The sequence below is a fragment of the Cervus elaphus genome, chromosome 15 (genome assembly GCF_910594005.1).
Source record: "Cervus elaphus chromosome 15, mCerEla1.1, whole genome shotgun sequence".
In the NCBI taxonomy this organism is placed as follows: domain Eukaryota; kingdom Metazoa; phylum Chordata; class Mammalia; order Artiodactyla; family Cervidae; genus Cervus; species Cervus elaphus.
This window is the reverse complement of record NC_057829.1, coordinates 67,669,688-67,690,696: the sequence shown is the minus strand read 5'-3', so window position 1 is coordinate 67,690,696 and position 21,009 is coordinate 67,669,688. Positions and strand designations below refer to the sequence as shown.

At 45.1% G+C, this 21,009-nt stretch overlaps 1 protein-coding gene across 1 annotated transcript in view; it reads left to right on the top strand.

Annotated features, from left to right (window-relative positions):
• Positions 1-2,966: 2,966 nt before the first annotated feature.
• Positions 2,967-21,009, top strand: part of COL17A1 (collagen type XVII alpha 1 chain) — a 47,357-nt gene continuing 29,314 nt past the window's right edge. Inside the window, exons 1-12 of the mRNA XM_043925244.1 lie at positions 2,967-3,159; positions 7,842-7,904; positions 10,012-10,056; positions 10,985-11,089; positions 12,521-12,652; positions 13,709-13,756; positions 14,625-14,660; positions 15,845-15,892; positions 17,234-17,377; positions 18,604-18,762; positions 19,300-19,371; positions 20,667-20,738. Of these exons, the coding sequence (XP_043781179.1) occupies positions 7,853-7,904; positions 10,012-10,056; positions 10,985-11,089; positions 12,521-12,652; positions 13,709-13,756; positions 14,625-14,660; positions 15,845-15,892; positions 17,234-17,377; positions 18,604-18,762; positions 19,300-19,371; positions 20,667-20,738 (913 nt within the window). The 5' untranslated portion in view covers positions 2,967-3,159; positions 7,842-7,852. The remainder of the gene's footprint in view (positions 3,160-7,841; positions 7,905-10,011; positions 10,057-10,984; positions 11,090-12,520; positions 12,653-13,708; positions 13,757-14,624; positions 14,661-15,844; positions 15,893-17,233; positions 17,378-18,603; positions 18,763-19,299; positions 19,372-20,666; positions 20,739-21,009) is intronic.

Here is a 21,009-nt window from a genome sequence, read left to right as displayed (position 1 = left end):
ATGTTAATTTCATGCTGAAAGCTTTCCATCTTCCAGATTCTTCAATACTCTTCTGTGAGATGAACAGCAGACATGATGAGTAACTATTTAGGGAAGTCAGGAACATTCCAGGAGACAAGAACCCAATAGTGTCACATTCTAGACCATTCAAAGTGTTCTGAAATGAGTAACTTCAATGCAGAAATATTGGGAGCTTAGGAGTGAGAACCCCATAAGGGGTGCTTAGTGGTCTGCTACTCGTCCACTCAGTATGAGTACCCACAATAGCATGGTGCAGACATGCATGCTACCAGAATCCCACAACTCCCCTCCAGGATCCTGGAATGATGCCTCAGATCAAGGAATCCAGACCTGGCATTGGGTCCCAAGAAGATGTTATGGCTCCAAAGAACCACCTGAGTAAGTTCCAGGGTCAGATTTCTCATATTACCAATACCAAGAGTCTCAAGTTAGTCTTTAGGGGGCCCCAGAAAACCAGATGCCATCTAGTGTTCATGAGAACTTTCTAGATTGGTACAAATTGGCCCTCCAGAAAAGTCTAAGGGTCCTATGAGTTGCACCTGGAGTTACAGGACCTCTGGGAGTTCACATGTGTCTTTGCTTTTATAGAGACTACGTGGGTGCTGATTTGAGGGCCAAGAAGGTCCTTAACCGCACCCCCCACCCCCTCACAGTATCTCTTTCCATTATTGGCTGGCTAAATGCCAATAAAGGAACAGGGTTCCTCACTTCACTCTTTGGAGTCAGCATTACTTTATCTGGTTACTTTTTAAAAGTGAACCCTATGCCACCAAATTACTCTGTATTTTCAGTCATTAACATTTTACTGTGAATTAGTTCACCACTGTTTCCTTCTTGTAAGCTTGACCTGGGTTAGGTCAGAATCAGAGAAAGAGGAAAAAGGTATATATAAGGGAGTTAGTTAGTTAGTGTTAGTTTCTCAGTCATGTCCAACTCTTTGTGACCCCAAGGACTGTAGCCTGCCAGGCTTGTCTGTCCATGGGATTTCCCAGGCAAGAATACCAGAGTGGGTTGCCATTTCCTTCTCCAGGGAATCTTCCTGACCCAGGAATGGAACCGGGTCTCCTGCATGGCAGGCAGATTCTTACTGTCTAAGCCATCAGCATTTGTCCGTGATACATAGGGGAAGCAGATCTCAGAAATAAATCCTGTCAACTTCACAGTTTTCCTAGGGCTCAGGCTCAGACCCTGACCACAGGTCCCCCACAGGCCTGGATACACCATGAGTCACGCACATCAGGATTTTGACCATTCCCAGGGCAGCTGGATTTAGAAAAGGCAGAGGAACCAGAGATCAAATTGCTAACATCTGTTGGATCATTGAAAAAGCGAGACAGTTCAGAAAAGCATCTACTTCTGCTTTATTGGCTATGCCAAAGCCTTTAACTGTATGGATCACAACAAACTGTGGAAAATTCTTAAAGAGATGGGAATACCAGACCACCTGACCTGCCTCTTGAGAAATTTGTATGTAGGTCAAGAAGTAACAGTTAGAACCGGACATGCAACAACAGACTGGTTCCAAATCAGGAAAGGAGTATGTCAAAGCTGTATATTGTCACCCTGCTTATTTAACTTATATGCAGAGTACATCATGCGAAATGCCAGCCTGGATGAAGCACAAGCTGAAACCAAGATTGCCGGGAGAAGTATCCATAACCTCAGATATGCAGGTGACATCACCCTTATGGCAGAAAGTGAAGAACTACTAAAGAGCCTCTTGATGAAAGTGAAAGAGGAGAGTGAAAAAGTTGGCTTAAAACTCAACATTCAGAAAACTAAGATCATGGCATCTGGTCCCATCACTTCATGGCAAATAGATGGGGAAACAATGGAAACAGTGAAAAACTTTAATTTTGGGGGCTCCAGAATCACTGCAGGTGGTGACTACAGCCATGAAATTAAAAGACGCTTGCTCCTTGGAAGGAAAGTTATGACCAACCTAGACAGCATATTAAAAAGCAGAGACATTACTTTGCCAACAAAGGTCCATCTAGTCAAAGCTATGGTTTTTCCAGGAGTCATGTATGGATGTGAGAGTTGGACTATAAAGAAAGCTGAGTGCCGAAGAATTGATGCTTTTGAACTGTGGTGTTGGAGAAGACTCTTGAGAGTCCCTTGGACTGCAAGGAGATCCAACCAATCCATCCTAAAGGAGATCAGTCTTGAATGTTCATTGGAAGGACTGATGCTGAAGCTGAAACTCCAATACTTTGGCCACTGATGTGAAGAACTGAGTCATTTGAAAAGACCCTGATGCTGGGAGGGATTGAGGGCAGGAGGAGAAGGGGACGACAGAGGATGAGATGGTTGGATGGCATCACTGACTCAATGGACATGAGTTTGAGTAAACTCCGAGAGTTGGTGATGGACAGGGAGGCCTGGCATGGGGCAGACCATGGGGTCATAAAGAGTTGGACATGACTGAGCGACTGAACTGAGCCGAACTGATGGCAGCGAGGGAGGGGAATACCAAGCTGTGGCAGTTCTCTGGCTGTAAAAGGTAAGGAGGAGTGCCTGGTGCACTGGGAAGACCCAGAGGGATCGGGTGGAGAGGGAGGTGGGAGGGGGGATCGGGATGGGGAATACATGTAAACCCATGGCTGATTCATGTCAATGTATGACAAAAACCACTACAATATTGTAAAGTAATTAGCCTCCAACTAATAAAAATAAATGGAAAAAAAAAAGAAACACACAAAAAAATTTTTAAAAATCAAAATGTTAAAAAAAAAAGTCATTTCCTTTATGCTGAACCCTTGTTCCCTTTTCCCATGGCCCATAAATGGTTAATCCCATGGCTCTAAACTGGAGAAGCTTTCTGCCTCCTGTAAAGTTTGATTCCTGGAGGCAGATTTTTTTTTTTAATCCTGCAAGTGTCAGATAATTGGAAGGGTGGAGTCATGCTTCAAACCTCGACACACCTTTGTCAGGACTTGTTTGGAAGCAAAGAACGGAAAGAAACAAGGGGGAGAGAAGTGAACATTTTTGAAAGATCACTCAGCTCTAACACACCTTGGCTGGGTCTGGATAAAAAAAAAAGTGGGAACGGCAAACAGTCTAGAAGAAAACGTCAGGGGAGGAAAGAAGGGGCATTTACTCAAAGTTGTTTCCGATTCCTTCAGCATCTCAAACTAGGTAAGTCATAGGAATTTGGTGGTTCTCGCTCCTTGTGAGATTTTAATTTGAGGTTTGCCGCTGAGAACTTGAATGTTTGTCAGAGAATCTAAGATGACATTCTTTAATTTCCAGTGTTCTGTTGATGTGATTAATTGATCATAAATGATTAGTTTGACTTATGTGTTCTACTTAGGGTAGGTCTTTTAAAGGGACAAGAAAGTTTTGACAGTGGGAAAATGAATAAAAAAGCCAGTGAAAATAAAGTGAACTCCGGTGACAAGATTTCTTTGGTACTGTTTTCAGTATTGTAAAATGACTTGTGTTAAACTGTTTTATTTAGAATATAAGAAGTTTAAAATTCCTTCTCTCTCAGTCTCGGTTTCTCTCTTCTCTCTCCCCACCCTTCCCTACTTTCCCTCTCTCCCCTTGATAGCAGAGAACAGCTCAGAAATCAAAGTGTAGGTGAGTGGGGGTTTCTAGAAGTAACCCCTGAGCACCAGTGTGCTCCCCCAGAGTCTGTGCTGGCAGGTTCTGACTAAGCTCAAGAGGCTGGCTGTATATCACACTCTATACTTACTACCCCTAATCTAAAGTAAAGTGAAATATCTGAAATGATATAGTTAATCCAGGAACTTCCTGGAGTCAAACTTGGAACAAGAAAAAAAAAACTCTGTCACATTTTACAGGCCAATGTAGACCAAAAGAAATTCATTTTGGAACGAGAACTACCAGTTTAGGTATCTCACTAGACCACATTAGCTACTAACTGACAATTTACCACTTTACTTTTTTGAAGTGTTGGCAAATCCTCTAGCACCTCACTTCTTTGAGAAGCAGCTAATCAGTAGCTTAATAGTTGGATTTGTTCTTTCCATAAAATATAGGGAGATTTTTTAAAGAAATCTGTTTGGAGAGCGGAATCATTTCTCTTACCCCTATATGCTTTCTCTTAGAGCTAAGGCACAAATCTAAGTTGAAACTAAACTAAAACAAATGTACAGCCTCCAATGGAGCCCTTTTAACATGGGGGCACTTAAAGCAAGGACTCTTGCTTCAAGCTTGGATAGAAACCCAGATTGCTGAAACCACTCTGACCTAAGAACTAACCACATTTTTAAATTATGCCTGACCAAAAGAAGTTTGCATCTGCCTGGTTTGGCTCAGTTGCTATTGTTAGTGGTAGCAGGATTTAACCAAACATGGCTATAAACAAGCAGCTTAATCACCAAGCTAGGGCCCAAGCTCCCCCAGCCCTGGTTATGAAAATCGAGGATGCTAAATGCAGAGGTGGGGGCACCTATTGCTTGCCAGAGGGGTGTAGAGACAGAAGCCTCTGAGACTGTCGACCCTAGGGCATGGGTATTCATACCCCCTGCAAACTGCTTGGCCCTTCTGTGTTAACAGAGCAATAGCTAGTGGGTGGTTTTCCCACACTTTGGTTATTTTGTTGTTGTTTTAAAATGTTAAGTGTACAGAGACCGGAGTAACAAGAGCTGTAAAGATACCTATGATTCCTTAGCAGAGGATAGGGACATTTATTCCTAAAATAGAAAAACATTTCCTTCTCTATTCCCTTCTTTGTGCTAAAGATCAAGTATTTCATGAATTGTTATAAGAAGGTCAGTTGAGATGGTTTTCTCTTGGTATTAGCAATTTGGCCTTATTTGTGCCTGGGTTACACCCCATCATCAATGTGAATAGTTTTAAGTGGATGTGACATCATTTAAGTGAAGAGGAAAGGAAAAAACTCATAAAAGTAGACAAATGATTCTGAATTGTGTTTTCTTACATAAGAAAATGGCACAGGATCATTTTTATGTCTTCAAAAGAACATTATGAAATAACCACGAAGCAGCCCCTTAGAACTATGAATGGAAATTAACATAATTTTGGAATTGAGAACTTGAATGACCTGCTTATCCTCAGTTCTAGTAAAGTGGCCTAAATATCCCAGAGTTTAAAATCATGCTACTTGACTATGCTTTCGTTAAGTAGTACTTTGGGGCAAGGCGTTCAGATAAGCACTGCTGGGAGAGGCAGGCTCAGCCACGAGTCTGGGCATGTACTTTCCTTTCCCTTATGTTACACTTTTTAAAAACTCTCAGCACTTAAAATATTTAAGAAGGAAATCCTGTGGGAAAACTGTAGCCCCGTGGGATGATCCCCATCCAGGTTTGTGCCTAAACCCATCATTTTCACTTTGATAACTCACAGAAAACTTCCTGTCAGCTCTGGTTGAAAGGAATTTGTCTCCTGATACATCCCTGCCATTTCTGACTATCAGTCTGGGTAAAGCCAGCAGAGCTCCTTCCTTATTTCAGGCCTAAGAAATCATTGTGTAAAGCCACGGGATGCAGCCATGTAGGAGCTCCAGGCTGAGACAGGTTGCGTCTACCTTCACCCACCCAGGGGCCCTTCTATCTCTAGAGCACTGGCCAGTGAGGGCTCCCCTCCCTCCCATTCTGGAGGGGAGCATCTGATTTCTTAGCAGGCTATCTCCTTGTGCCCTCTGGAAGTTAGGGAACTCTTGGCTTTTTTGTTTCAGATCTTAAGGCTTCATCTTTGGGACCTAAGAAAAACATAGGGGCTACCTTGAAATGTTTGTTATATTTTTAGGTACAGAAAGAACAAGAAAACACTTGCCAGGTTGGCTGCCTAGACACTGAGACTCTTACCAAAAGGACTGGAGCTATCATCAATCTGCCTTGATGGCTATAAGTGGAAACGACCCAGCCAATCCAAATTTATAGCTGCCGGCAGCAACTTTCATTTAAGGATGGTAATAAGTGATAGCTTGTGGAAAGTTAAAGTTTCCATAGGTTGTTATAAAAAATTATCCTGAAAGGAACTGTTTGTAACAATTCAGGTGCTGCCATGCTAGGTGGCTCCCCAGTGGCAGCCAGGGGCATGTGAACATTTAATCTCCAAAATGCCTCCTGGTTCACAGCTGATGATGAATTTTAAAAAAGAAAGCGGAGGTGGGGGTGTGGTTTCAGAGATGCCAAAGGCATTAATGCCTAAACAGTGGATTTCAAAGAGGGTGTCGGGTTGTACATAGATCGGTGAGACAGTCCTACAGGTAATAGCTGGAGTACAGACACAGTCACAAGTCAGGTTTGGCCCTCTGATAAAGCTGGACTCCACTGTTAAATTGCTCATGGAGCCTGTGCTCTTCAGCTCTGGAAAACATACCTGCAAAGAACTTCTGTGTCTTCTTAGATGCAGCCAGGAATTTTTCCATGATGCCTCATTCTTGCCTAGAGCTGCATTTAAAAAACCCCAGTGAGCAAAAAGTTGGCACATTCGATCAGGCCCTGAAGCTAACTGTGCGGATCTTGGTGAAGTCCACCAGGTAGTTGACCGGTTGGTCTTGTGTGGTCTTGATTTTCAGTGGGGAACTCACCCAGGGCTTCATTTGGACTTTTTTTGACCTAGATACTTTTGCCTTTGTGGATGTCCTTCCTCCATTTAAAAAAAAAAAAAAAAGACAAAAAACTGCATGAAAGAATATAATCCAAGTTAGAGTGTGTTCATTTTTCCATTTGATTTTAAAAGAAGTTAAAAACTTTTTGCGGGCCCGTGAAACTATGATGGGACTAGGCCCTGTGCCCATTGCGCTTAGTGGATAAGTAGACCGTAAAGTCACTAGGCAGGAGAAAAAGACTGAAAGGAGAGATCTTCAAGAAAGGGGTGTCCTGGGTGGGAGTAGCTTGCTCCAGAATTCTAAAATCCCGATTTGAACTGCACCCAAAAGATCAAGTAGGAGGAAAGGAAGGTTAGGCAGAGAGAACCCAAGGGAAAGCCAGGTTTCAAGTCCTTGCAGAGCCTGAGACTGCTAACTACAGCCAAAAGCACCCAGTTGGAACAGAGATCCTTACCTTGGTCTCCTGAACTGTGTTCCTCCCCAGCCCAGCCCAGCCCCACCCCTGAAGTCAGCCTTGCCTCATCCCATCCACGCTTCAGGACACAGTGCACAAGATCTCAGTGATTTTTCTGCCCGGAGTAAGAGTGAAGGGAGAACGTAGATGACTTGTACAGATCTTTTCCTACATATTTCAGTAGATTTTACATTGACTTTCTTGTTCTTTTTTTTTCCTACCTAAGTCTGTAAAGAAGCATAGTAGGGCTGTTGTGTTAAAGAGAAAATTTCATGTTGTGAAGTATAAAGTTCCACACAAGTATGACCATCATAATGGTTTTTACCCTGATTTCAACCCATCAAACATCATTCTCACATCTGAACTCTAAATAATGAAGCATGAATGTCTTTTATTCACAGAGCATTGTATAGAACACTGAACATTGTGGGATACATCAAAATGAATTAGCTGAAAGCACCACATGCTTTGAGAGATATTGTATTACTTGGCAAAAAGTGGAAGTTTTACAGTCAAATGTCAGGGTGCCAGATCTATGTAAGACCTTTAATGCTCAGCAGGGTGCAACCTGGTCAACTGGACCCTGAAAAAAAAAAAAGATAGTACAAAAGAGTAGGATCCAAGGTGGAACTATTAAATTACTTCCTAACTAATACAAGAAATGGGAATGACTCTTATTACAATATATGCACATGAAAGAATTATGGTTTGAATTCTGGGAATCCAGTTTTAGTTCTCAGCTTGAATAGTAGGGACCTATACTATATACGAAAAGGGGTGGAAATGGACATGGCTATTCCTGGTTTCTGGCTTTTTCTGTAGGTGGCGATGATATGGATGTAACCAAGAAGAACAAAAGAGATGGCACTGAAGTCACTGAAAGAAGTAAGAGCATGATAAATGTCATTATAAAAGTAATAAAAAGTTTGGAAAAAGTAAATAATTAGTTCCTAATTCTACCACAACTACTGTATCTTTTTTTCTATTTCTTATGTGTTTTTTTTAGTTTTTTCTTAGTTTTTTGCTCTTTTTTCACTGTATAATTTTTAATGTATTCCTAAATAGGCTTTATTTTTTCCTTTAAGAAGGCTTTTGTTGATTTTTTAATACACCTGTAATCGAAATGTGTTCCGTTTTTTCTTCAAAAGACCAGAAGTGCCATTTCAATGTTATAGTTTTTATAACCAGCATTTTTAATGATTTCATAATATCCTGTTGAATGAATTTGCTAGAGTTTATTCAATTGTGTTCTTATTTAGGGATACAGGGTGATGGAAATACAAAAGAATAATATCCCCATTACTGCAGGGACAAAGTTGGAATCACACTGGTGACACAGTTGCAATCTACTCTGAAAACTGAAAACAGGCACATTTCTTTTGTGAAACTGCCCAAATGATAAATTCAGAGACATTTAAACTGTCCCCTTAGCAGCTCTAACTCTTTCATCTATCCTGTGACTTTCATATATCTCTAAAAAAAAAAAAAAAAAACTCTGCATCCACAGACTTGGAACTCTAAGTTAAGAAATAATTTATTTTTATGTGTCATAGAATCCCAAAAGTCCACACAACAAGAGGTTTAGTGAAAGCTCAAGGACTATTATTCAAATCTAGCTGCCATTTTTGTCTCTACAACCATTTCCTTTTATGCATGTTATGCTGCTTCTGCTCCTTTAATAACCCCATGTTGCTGCTAAGACAACCAAACTAATAGGAACACGCGGGGTGTAGAAAGAAAGGGTTATGGGTGTGGGAGGGAGCAGTTGCCAGCACACAAGGTGATACCCCACCATCTTCTTCATCCTTTTCTGTTTTCATGAGCTATACCTGCATACATACCACATATATGCATATGCTCGGGCTTGTGCACACACATATGCATGAGAAGTGTGATTTCAGAAAACAGGGGGCTCAGCTAAATAGGGGCACCTTGATGTCCAACCCAGAGGGAGGTAGTGGTTGGTGATGGTCACGGTCAGAGCACAAAATTGGCCTGGTTATGGTTTCAGAATCTATCCACCCCCCATGCTGCTGTAGAGGAGAGAGTGATTCAGGAAGGCAAGAGTTCTTTATTCTAACTGGTGTTTTTAAAAAACACAAAAAACTTTTATGACCTCCATTACTCACCACCACTTGGCACCTTCTCCATTCCCTGGTGGCTCAGACGGTAAAGTGTCTGTCTACAATGCGGGAGACCTGGGTTCAGTCCCTGGGTCGGGAAGATTCCCTGGAGGAGGAAACAGCAACCCACTCTAGTATTCTTGCCTAGAAGATCCCATGGACGGAAGAGCTTGGTGCAGGCTACTGTCCATGGGGTCGCAAAGAGTCAGGCACGACTGAGCAACTTCCCTTTCCATTTTAGGAGGCAAAGGGACTGATTCTCAAGTCTGTCTTGGATATTCACCTGTCCATGATTTCACCAAGCACCAAATGTGACTTATCAACCCCCTTCCTTCGTACATCTCCTCACACTCAGGCATGGCCCTGAAGATTTTAGAATGAATTATGCATCCTTGAGATACCCCCAAATTCATAAAGAAGTTCAAGGTCATTATCCACATCACAGTGGAATCAGCCAGGAAGATGTACTGGCCTCAGCTGGACTGGGTGACTATTCAGAAGGGACAGTGCAGAGAAAAGTGACTTAAGATTCTGATCCTGCTTCAAAGGTGAATCCAGGCCTGGGCGAGATCTAATTGTTAGATGAGAGACATTAATGCACGGTAACTCGTTTTTCAAATCAGTGGGTAACTAACTACTTTTGGTCCCAAAGAAATATAAACCTATTTTCCAGGTACATTAAGTCCCATTGTTATTGCACCTATTTGCTTTTACAGTGGGTCAGATCAAATCCCTTGAAGCCCAAGTGTATAAAAATCTACCTTGAACCTCATTAGAGTGCTGAGCTTATGAAAGATGCGAGACCTTGCCAAAGTAGAGGAATTTCAATGCATTACGTAAGATCTCATCTTTTCTTTGTCTTTTTCTAGTCATCACAGAAACAGTAACTACAAGACTTACATCCTTACCACCAAGTAAGTGACTTATTTTGAGAACTTTCTTCTCATTAAGGCTTGTGTGAAGGGCTCCACATATAATCTTTTTCATGAGCTCTCACTCATCAGTCCAGCAAATCCAGAATATCAGAAATCTTTTTTTTTTTTTTAACAGCTGTGTTGACTTTAACTTATATCCCACAGAATCCACCAGTTTGAAGTGTGTAATTCAATGGTCATTAGTCCATCCATAGAGTCATGTGGCCCCTTTGCAACAATCTAATTTTAGAACATTTCCATCCTCCTTCCCCTCTCTCTGGCCTCTAAAAAGCACAAATATGCTTTCTGTCTCTATAGATTTGATTGGACGCTAAAATATCAGACATCTTCTCCAGCCTGGGCCTGGGTTGGGAGGAGGGAACCGTAGTCAGGCCTCTGTTTGAATCTACTCTTCTCTCAGGAGGTTGCTGGGGTTAGTGGATTCTATAATGGAGATCCAAGCCCCCAAGCTAGCCCTGCACCTCCTGGGAATCCTGGTTCAGGACAGGGTGGGAAGCCCCCGCATCCACACATAGGTTGGAGCATGATGAGCTGCCAGGTGAAACACCGTCCTCATAGAGCTGTCGCTCAGCCCTCTGACACTTCCAGCGGCTGCCAGGTCCAGGGCACTGGCCAGGCATTCACAAAAGTCCAACCTGGGCTCTGGCCTCCAGGAGTTTTCATTACTTGCTGACTTTTCTAATATTTAAATTATCCTAACCAGCAACCACCCTGGGAACTTTCTTTTTAAATTGGGTAGAATATTTGCTCTTGACCTTTGTATCAAAAACAAACAAAATGAGATCCGTGTGGTGCGGTGGGAAAGAGGCCCCAAACCAACAGGGTCGTGAGTGAGAAGCCAGGGAAGGCAGGTGAGAGGGGCTGCTGAGTCCACTTGTAAATTGTCACCTGCTCCTCGTTTCTGCAGAAGGGGGGACCAGCAATGGCTATGCTAAAACAGGATCTCTGGGTGGAGGGAGCCGGCTGGAGAAACAGAGCCTGACGCATGGCAGCAGCGGCTACATAAACTCAAGTAAGTGCCTGCTGGTGGGAGGGGTCGGGGAAGGGCAGATGGGCAGGGAGAGGGATCACTACCACTGTTTGTCATCCATTCCAAATGCCCCAAAGAGCTGTGAGGCCTATTTCAAATGGGATCAGTTGTCATTATGTCCCCAATAAAAATAACATGATTAAGAAGCTTTCCTAGAGAGGTGACTCCTTTCCTGCTGAACTACTTACTCTCTTTAACTCATTTCTTTTAGATAAGAGTATGCATGTCTGAGGGTTTACAGTTGAATTAACAACAACAAAACAACAAAAGAAACTTAACGATTAGGTTACTATGCTAAGGAAATCTGGTGACATACAACCCCAGACTATGTGAGTTTCCACTGGGCAGATATCCAACACAGACCCAGTAGATGCCAAAGAAATAATATTTCCTGGTAACTTTCAACTGAAACACAACAAACAAAGCAGGGAAAACACACATACATGCACATTGCCTCTAAAGCTATAGTTTTAAACTTTATATTTTATATTGGAGCATAGCCAATTAACAGTGTTGTGATAGTTTCAGGTGGATGGCAAAGGGACTCAGCCATACATATAAATGTATCCATTCTCCCCCAAACTCCCCTCGCACCCAGGCTGCCAGATAACATTGAACAGAATTCCCTGTGCTATATAGTAGGACCTTGTTGGTTATCCATTTAAGATACCACAGTGTGTACATGTCCATCCCAAAGTGAAGTGAAGTGAAAGTTGCTCAGTCGCATCCAATTCTTTGCGATCTGTATAGTCCATGGGATTCTCTAGGCCAGAATACTGGAGTGGGTAGCCTTTCCCTTCTCCAGGGGATCTTCCCAACCCAGGGATCGAACTCAGGTCTCCCATATTGCAGGCGGATTCTTTACCAACTGAGCCACAAGGGAAGCCCATCCCAAACTTCCTAACAATCCCTTACTCCCATTCCCCATTCCCTCCCCATGCCCCGCCCCCACCTGCAAACCAGAAGTTCATTCTCTAAGTCTGTGAGTCCGAAGTCATTTTTTAAATCTTGGAATGACACTGAAGAGAAGACCCAAGATATGCAAACAGCTGAGCTGCTCAAGAGCTGCACATGTCCTTACCTGTGGAGAAATATTTGCATGTGGGGTTGTATTCCAGGGCACCCAGCAGTGGTCTGCAATTACAGGCCAGGTCCTTAGGAAACAGCCTGCTTCTCCACTTCCAGGCACTTTGGCTACAGACAGAAAGGACCTCCCTGCCTTTCAGGGTTCTGGGAAAGGGCAGCAGCAATAATTCCACCTCCATTTCTGAGCACCCTTTCGGTCACGCTCTCCTGAAAGCCTCTGGCCCCTCCACAGGGCCCTCCTTCATTAGGACTGACTGCGTGTACCTAGTATAACTGTATGTCACCCTGTGAAGTGCTCTGAGGGTTTCTGTCTTTCCCCACTTGTAGGTGGGAGCATGCGAGGCAGTGCCTCCACCTCCAGTTATAGAAGGGCCCATTCACCTGCCTCCACTCTGCCCAACTCACCAGGCTCGACTTTCGAGAGGAAGACTCATGTCACCCGCCATGGAACATATGAAGGTACAGGCCCCACAGACTTTAAGAAAGAACTACTCTCCCCCCCTCAGTAACTTCTCTCATCCTTTGAATGAATTCAGTTATCTTGTCCTAAAGTAGAGCCTCTGGTATGACTTTCTGGTGGGGATACTTCTCAGGGAATAGGACACATAGGACTTGAGCTCAGGTAAGAAGTCAAGGCAAGACACCCAGTTTTGGGTTATCCACAAAGGGTTGTTAGTAGAAGTTGGAAAACTGGAGAAGTTTGTCAGGGAGGAGAGTTCAAATGCAGAAGGGAACACAGAAAGATAAAGTTTGGGGGAAAATGGAGAAAGAAGAGCCAGATCACAGAAAGGAGGAGTCAATGGCAATGCCATTTAAGTCAGAGAGAGAAGGGGCAAGCTCATGATCAAGAAGGAGGAGGTGAGAGGAAGACATCTGGGCTCTTCTCCTAAAGTTACTGGAATTCCTGGCAATCTACATCAATATACAGTTTTAGTGGATAACAGACAAACCAGGTGCAAATGGGTCTAATAGTGAATGAATTGGGTACTAGTGATGGAAAAACAGGATATCTTGCTTCTGGATATCCCAGTAAATGATTTTAACCCAGGGCTGCCAAAGGTAGGGAGAACCCTAAGTCCAGGCCAGGTGGAGAGGATCACCACAAGTTCACCCTGCTGCTCTGCCAGCACTGGTCTCTTCACTTAACGAGGCCCACCTCCGGAACAAGCCGCACGAGGTCAGAGAACTGCTGGTGCTGACAGCGTGTTCGTTTGATCAGAGATGGGTCTTTGGCATCAGCAGTGCATAGGGCAAGAGTTGAGGAAGCGAAAACAAAAAGGAAATGAAACAGTTGTTCAAATTTGAACAACTTCAAACAGCTGTCCTTGTTCACTCCTTGTCCCACCCAAGTAGATCAGTGACCAGGAGGAAGTGCCACAAGCAAGTCCCTTGGGCATAATGTGTTTAAATCCTGGGCTGAACACCCAGGTTGCAGAGGTGCAGAAAGGACCCACTCTCTCAGAAGCTATTTGGGCTTAAGTGGCCATTTGTACTAAGTGTTTGTCCTTTCTCCAGGGAGCTCCAGCGGCAACTCTTCCCCCGAGTACCCTCGGAAGGAATTTGGTATGTCCTATCCTTATTTTCTAAAGAAATGGTCGGTCAAGCCTGGCAGGGATGGAGAGGGAACATCATGAGTTAAGTGGGTTCTTCTAGAAGAGTCTGACCTCTGCTGACCTCTTTTTCTTGGCTCTTTATCCTGAAGCATCTTAAGGGGATGGATGGTCAGATGCATCAGTTTGCTGTCAAAAGTCTTTGCTCATGAAATGGCAAGCTTCTCACACAAGGCTCAGGCTTGGGCAGATAAGCCCTAAGGCCAGGCAACAACCATAGATTTTCCCTTCCACAGGACCCACAGAGACCTTCCTACAAAGGGGAGCAGGGGTGAGAATACACAAATATCAAACACCCCAGCACCTCTACCACAGCAGCCTCAAAGGGGCACATTTTAACCGAATGAAACCCGAGGTGGGACCTTAAATCTTGAGTCCGTATTCTTGGGTTCCCACGGTACATAAGAACTGATGATATGAGTGATTATAATTTCAGTTATTTACTTGCTTACAGGGCAAAAACCAAGACAGTCTCTAACAGAAAACTAAAGGAAAGACCTGGCAGTCTCTTGATAAATTTGATCAATGTGATCAACCAGTCCAAATGGATCATGATTACCTTAGTTAACATTCTAAGTGTGAGCCAATTTAACATTCATTTGCTAACTTAGCACCCTAAACACACTGGGGCTTACATAATTTTCTCTTCCCTTTGGCCAAGTGGGCATCATTTATTAAACATCCACCATCCATAAAGGTTTCTATCTGGATATAAATGCACTATGAAAACCACCTCCCCCACCCAAATAGGTCTGCCTCCATGTCACAGATGTTTAACATGCCACCTCTAATGCCTAATATTACTTTTCTTTGTTTCTCAGCATCTTCTTCTACCAGAGGACGGAGCCAAACACGAGGTAATCTCTGTCACTGGGTTCAGTTCAGTTCATTCAATTAGTATTTTCTGAGCATCTAACGTGTGTCCAGATATGAGCCAGGAAAAGTGAGGAGTAAAGAATGAATAAGCCATGGTTTCTGACCTCAAGGAGCCTGTAGCACCTGGGAGTCTCCTTTGGGAAGGGTGGACTTTTGACAGCAGACTAGCAAACATGTGGAGTGGTTCGCTCTGCTGTGGATTGTCTGAAGGTGCTAGCATCACATCTCATTTCACGTCCAGTCTCCTGGGTGACTTTAACAAGTTGTGCTGTAATTGCATTTACACAGCAAAAAACAAACAAACAAAAAGGAGCACAAGCCCCTCTTTTTCATTGTTCCAGGGGACGAAGTTCTCTGTGAGAGTTTTGCACTGTCCACAACTGCTTGTGGATAAGGCCCTAGCAGGGAATGTGGTCCTGGAGAAAGCTGCCCTTGATTTACTCAGTGAGGGTGAGGGTGAGGGTGGCAAGGAGTGTGTCAGGGCAGTGCTGAAGGCAGAATTCCTAGGCCCTGGGCATTCGTAAGGGTCAGTCTAAGCCTCCCAGGGTCCTGGAAAGTTAGGCACATACAAACCACCCACAATTTGATAGTTGATTGATGCTGATGCTCCTCCTGAAACTTAGAATGTTAAATCACCCACTTGCTGCCCTAAAGAGGCCAAGATGGCTAAGAATATACTAGAATTCTCTTGCTATTGGCTGAGAAACCCTGGAGACAGGAGAGCAGCTTGGTTCTGGTAAAGGGGAGTGGGCCCTAGGAAGTTCTTGTGAGTCGCTCACCCAGGTCCAACTCTCTGCGACCCCATGGACTGCAGCCCGCCAGGTTCCTCTGTCCATGGGATTCTCCAGGCAGGAATACTGGAGTGGGTTGCCACTTCCTTCTCCAGGGCTCTAGGAAAGGAGATGGTTATTGCTGATTGTGATGGCACCTCCAGGCTCAGCCTGTGGTTTCTGCTCTCAGTGGCTGGTAGGGGGTGGGGGGCAGTTGTGATCCGGGATAAGGAGAGGACTCCTCTTTCTAAGCAGCACTCATCCTGGGCACACCTAGGTTTTCTGTCCCTGGATCACAGAGCAGCCCAAAGATGAATCTGCAGCTCAGAGCTCAGTGTGGGGCACTGTGAGCCCAGCTCCTTCTTTCACAACTGTTCCATCTCTTCCCTGTACAGAGAGCGAGATCCGAGTTCGACTGCAGAGTGCGTCCCCATCTACCCGCTGTAAGTGCTCACGTCCTGGGAGGGATCCAAGAGTCCAGGGCTACTGCTGTGTGTGCGCAGTCACTCATGTCATAAATGACACGTCTAAGGTTGCGACAGGGACCCAGGGCTGAGTGCAGGGGTGAGGAGCTGAGTAAGTCCTGGTCCCTGCTGTTCTGTAGTTCACAGACAATAAACCACCAGCCATGACAGCTCAGGGACAGAGGGAGCGGGGGCCAGAGGAGTCTTCCCAGGTTAGTCAGTCACTTGAAGGGAGACTAAAGGAGGGTCTCAGCGAGATGAGTGGGCAGAGACATGGGAGGAAGTTTCAGTACACCTGAAGGAAAAGGAGCAGGGGGGGCCTCAAAGGGGTGGTTAAGACCAGAGAAGGCAGAAGTGTGAGAGTTCGAACTTGGTTATCTCGGACGTCAGGGATTCCCTAGTCTCTGTTTGTTGACCATGTTGCTCTCCTGTTGTCTGCCATTTTGAAATGAGCCCAAGTGGGTGGGAGCCAAGAACAAAGACCAGGAAGAGAAAGAGCTGGCTCGGGTGGCTCAGGATTCAAAGATTGGGACTTGTCCCAAGAGCTCAGGGCCTGGGCCGTAGGGTCCAACTCTAGGCCTGACACGGTCTCACCTGAGTCTTTCCAGGCTTGGGGAGGGGGTTGTTGAGCACAAAGTCTGGAGCTCTCAGGGGCGGGGGTGCCTGGGCGGTCCTCCGGCGCATGTCATCAGCAAACGTCTCCTCTCACACGTTGCCCTTGCACGATGCCACCCTCCTCTTCTGTTTGCCGCCTTGCGAGGCACAGCATGTTTTACTCCACTGAATCACCTCATTGCAAATCCTATCAGCTGGAGGGCCTGGAAATTAACTCACAGGAAAGCAGCATAATATTTAAGAGTTATGGGCTACACATTCCTTTTGACACTTCAGAGCATACAAGGTCAGAGACCCTACACCCGAGGCAGCCTCTGCCTGGGATGAGACCACCGCTGAACCATTTGTTTCAAGGGGTCTTGTTCTCTAGCTATCCCAGGTGTGAATGCTCCCCCCGATCCAGGATGACAGGGTCTTCCAGCCACAGAATCTTCCCTGTGATGTCTAATTAGGAAATATTTATGAAAAACTTTGACCTCCTTAGAGCCACTAGATTTATGAGGCCATTAACATTACAAAGTGCCAGGTTAATCAGTGCTATAAATTGACAAGATGCAGAAATGACAAGGCTAACCAGAAATGTTCCAGCAGGTGAAGTGGATGCTTCATCCTCCCCAGTGTTCAGGGTGCCGTGAATGTTCACCACTGCAGCTGGACTTGGGAAGGAATCCCAAGCCTAATGAAAAACTGGGGGATTCCTTTCAGGGACAGAATTGGATGACGTCAAGCGTTTGCTCAAAGGGAGCCGCTCTGCAAGCGTGAGCCCCACCCGGAATTCCTCTAACACACTCCCCATCCCCAAGAAAGGCACCGTGGAGACCAAGGTGGTGACAGCGAGCTCCCAGTCAGGTAAGCCCCTCAGCCCCAGGCTGCTGTGGAAGGAAGGGAATAAGGTGACAGGTGTGCCCAGGCAGGCTTTTCAGGATGCAGCAGACTTCACAAAACCCTGAGTGTTGCTCTTCCTGCAGCATGAAAATGTGGACTGCACCCTTCTCACCTCCATCTGGTCAGCCTTCCCACGTGCAGGCCATTGTCTGGCTCTAGAGCCTAGAGATTCTCCCAGGAAATTCTTGACATGTCCTGGGAATGTGTTGGCCAGGTTCCCCAAAGGAAGAATATTGGGGAAAGTTGTAATGTTTTCTGTCATTCACTCACTTGTCCGATAAACATTTATTATATACTGCCTCTATTCCAAGCACCAGGCACTGAGGAAAGGCAATGAGCAGGGTAGACTGAGGGGAAGACAAGCAGGATGAGTATAGTTCAGCACTCATACATCATGTGCCTGCCAAGTGCAAGGTGGGTTCTGTGGGAGGCAGAGAGATGAATCATCTGGTCCCTGGGGGGAGGTGAGGTGAGAAGCGAGTTCTGCTGTATATGAGGTGAAGCTTTCCTCTCACTAAAAAAAAAAAAAAAAAAACCATCTTGAGATAGTGATCTTTTGTTTTTCAATATAAAACCAAAACCTCGGAGTAGTTTGTGACCTGTGTGGTTAACTGCCTCTCAGGTAACAAATAGGCAGAATTGGTTTCAGATTTGAGATGCACCCAATGCCACTCAGGGTGACAGCATGCCCCTTGGGTCTGGTTGGCACAAAGAAATGTTTAAGGAGCGTTCAACAGGAGAAGGCTGCCACTGGTACAGAGTGGCCTCAGAACTGAGGACTTCCCTTCCTGCGCTGCTGTCTGGAATTCTACTGTAAAGGAGCCATAGTTCCACGGCATCTGTGTAGGGGAGTCAGCAGCAGAGAGAGAGACCATTAGCGGGGACAGTGCACTGGGAGGTGGTGGGGGGCTTAGAAGGAGAAATGGGTGGACCCTAGAGCAAAATTTACCTACTTCAAATTTCACCAAGAGCCAGCAAGAATTTCTGACCCAAGAGATCAGGTTTTCACCAGCAACAAGATTTCAGACAGAAGTGGGATGACCAACTGCTACAGTTCCGTTAGACTGAGGGAGCTGCCAGGACTAGGGACCTTCAGGGCTAAAACTGGGAAAGTCCTGGCAAACCAAGCCCACTGGGTTCCCCCAGCACAGAGAATGGGTTTGTCTCACTGGGGTGTGTGTGTGTTTCAGTGTCTGGCACCTATGATACAACCATCCTGGATGCCAACCTTCCCTCCCATGTGTGGTCCTCCACCTTGCCAGCGGGGTCCTCCATGGGCACCTATCACAACAACATCACAACGCAGAGCTCATCCCTGCTCAACACCAATGCCTATTCTGCAGGATCAGGTATGTGGCTCGCAGCGCACAGCGCCTCCCTGTCCCGACCCCACCATACCTCACGCTGAAGCTGAATGGCCCCACCTGCATTTGCCATCCCCATGGCTTCCTAGAAGGGCTTCCTGTGGCCAAGCATCCCAAGATTTTTCCACTGGAACTTCAATTCAATTCCTATGCTGATTCCTCTGGTGGAATATATATATATATGTATATATATATATATATAAACAAATATAAAGATTAACTGTGTGAACTTGAGAGATCATTTAACTTCTCTGGGTTTTAAGTGCTGTCTCTGTGAAGCAGTCACGAACAAGAAGGGCTTGGCTGGTCATTCAAAGCCCCACCAACCTGCGACTGCGCATTGGCTATTATGACCCAAGGCACACCATGGACTAATGATTGGTTCCATGCTGCAAAGCAGGAGCCCAAGGTTTTCCTAAAAACAGTAATGTAACACAGTGCAATGCTGGCCTTTCCTCCAGTGCTTCTCTGCCCCTGTTCTGTGTGGATGTACTCTCACCAACCTTCTTCCCTCCCCCGCAGTCTTTGGAGTTCCAAATAACATGGCCTCCTGCTCCCCAACTCTGCAGCCCGGAATCAGCACCAGCTCCTCAGGTCAGTGCTTGCCGGCTTGAAAAAATAATGGTCTTGCCTAGTGAGGGAAATGGAATGGTTTGTAGGGAAGATGTTCATCCTGACCAAGAGCATGAGGACTTCCTCCACACACACACGGCAGCACAGAAGCAGTAACCAAGGAGATGCATTAGAAGGCACAGAGCCTGCCCTCCATCACAGATGCAGCTCAGCCCCCAAGGGAAAGGGGGCCAGAGGCTGCACTTATGTGCTTATTCTGTGCCTGTCCCTTTATCTAGTAGGAGAGGAGGAGAGATGGAAGGAAAGGGACCAAGTGAGGCAGAGCTGGGGACATTTTTAGGTTGGAAAGCATTGTTAATTTAGAAAGAACTTAACCGCATCTTAAATGTTGTAGTTCCTTGGGGGCTCAAACAATGTTACTGCTTTGCTTCCAAGACAGATATATAATCTTTTTAAAGGATTTATTCACTCTATTTCCACGTATATCATCATAGCCCATATGTAAATAAGTTATCAGCCCATTTCTTTTGTTAAAGGAATCTGCCTTCTTTCTGTGTTGTCATGACTAATATCACATAGTGATGTAGGCCGTTTTTATTTTCCTTGGCCTTCTTAACTTCTGATTTCAACACCTCCAATTAACTAGTGTCCCACAAACCCAGCAGATACCAGATTCAAGCTTTTTCCCTCTTGCCTTTGCTAGTTTACTCTGCAAAGTCCTGACTGAGGAGGGTGGGCTGATGTTGAATTTTGTGCCCCAAACTCCAGATAGGATGGAATTCAAGAAGCTGTTAACTAGGGAGGAATGAGCTTCTACATTGTTAAAAACAGACAACCAACCAACCTTTGAAATACTACTGGGAGTGAGGGGACTTCTACGTGCTTGAGTCAGAAGGAAAAATAGGGTCCTGCCCTGTTAGTGCCTCAGCCATTGTGTCTGGATCTGCAGTTCCCGTGCTGTATACCAAGGCACCCTAAGGTCCTGCAGAGAAGGGAACCCCTGGGATATTTGAAATTTTTGAAGCATACAGCAACATCTGTTAGACCCTATGCAAATTACTACTATAAAGTTGTGTGGACCTAAGTTGCTCAATAAATGGAGCTTAGGAATTTTCTGGGTGGGGCAGTGGGGGGAAGAAGCAGTGTTTAAAAAATTACCATGTCAGTAAGAGTGTGGGAACTGAGAAGGTTCAGAATCTCTGTCATATGCAAGTGCATTCTTCATGAAAGTGTTTTAGGGGGTTCCTGGGACTGGCTGCCTTACTTAGAGGGCCTCGTCTATGTACCTGCTCTCACCTGTCTTCAATTCCTCTCAGTGTTCGGCATGCAGAACAATCTGGCCCCCAGCTCATCCACCCTGTCCCATGGCATGGCCACCACTTCCACAGGTGTGTAACTGGGGTTTGGAGCCTAGGAGCTGGGAAGCAACACCTCTTTGCAGCTATAGCTCACAATAGCCCTTTTCAGCAATGGAATTAGAGGGACCAAAATGTCCCTAAAAGTCAACTGACCTTTCCCACCAAAGAAACAACCCTCCCTACACTGACCAGAGATGCCAATCTCAGTCAAGTACTGGCTCAGACACGAGTGAGAGCCTTGCTGGGGGTGTGTCCTCTATGTCTCCATGTCTCACCACTGTCCTTAACTGCCCACTGTCAC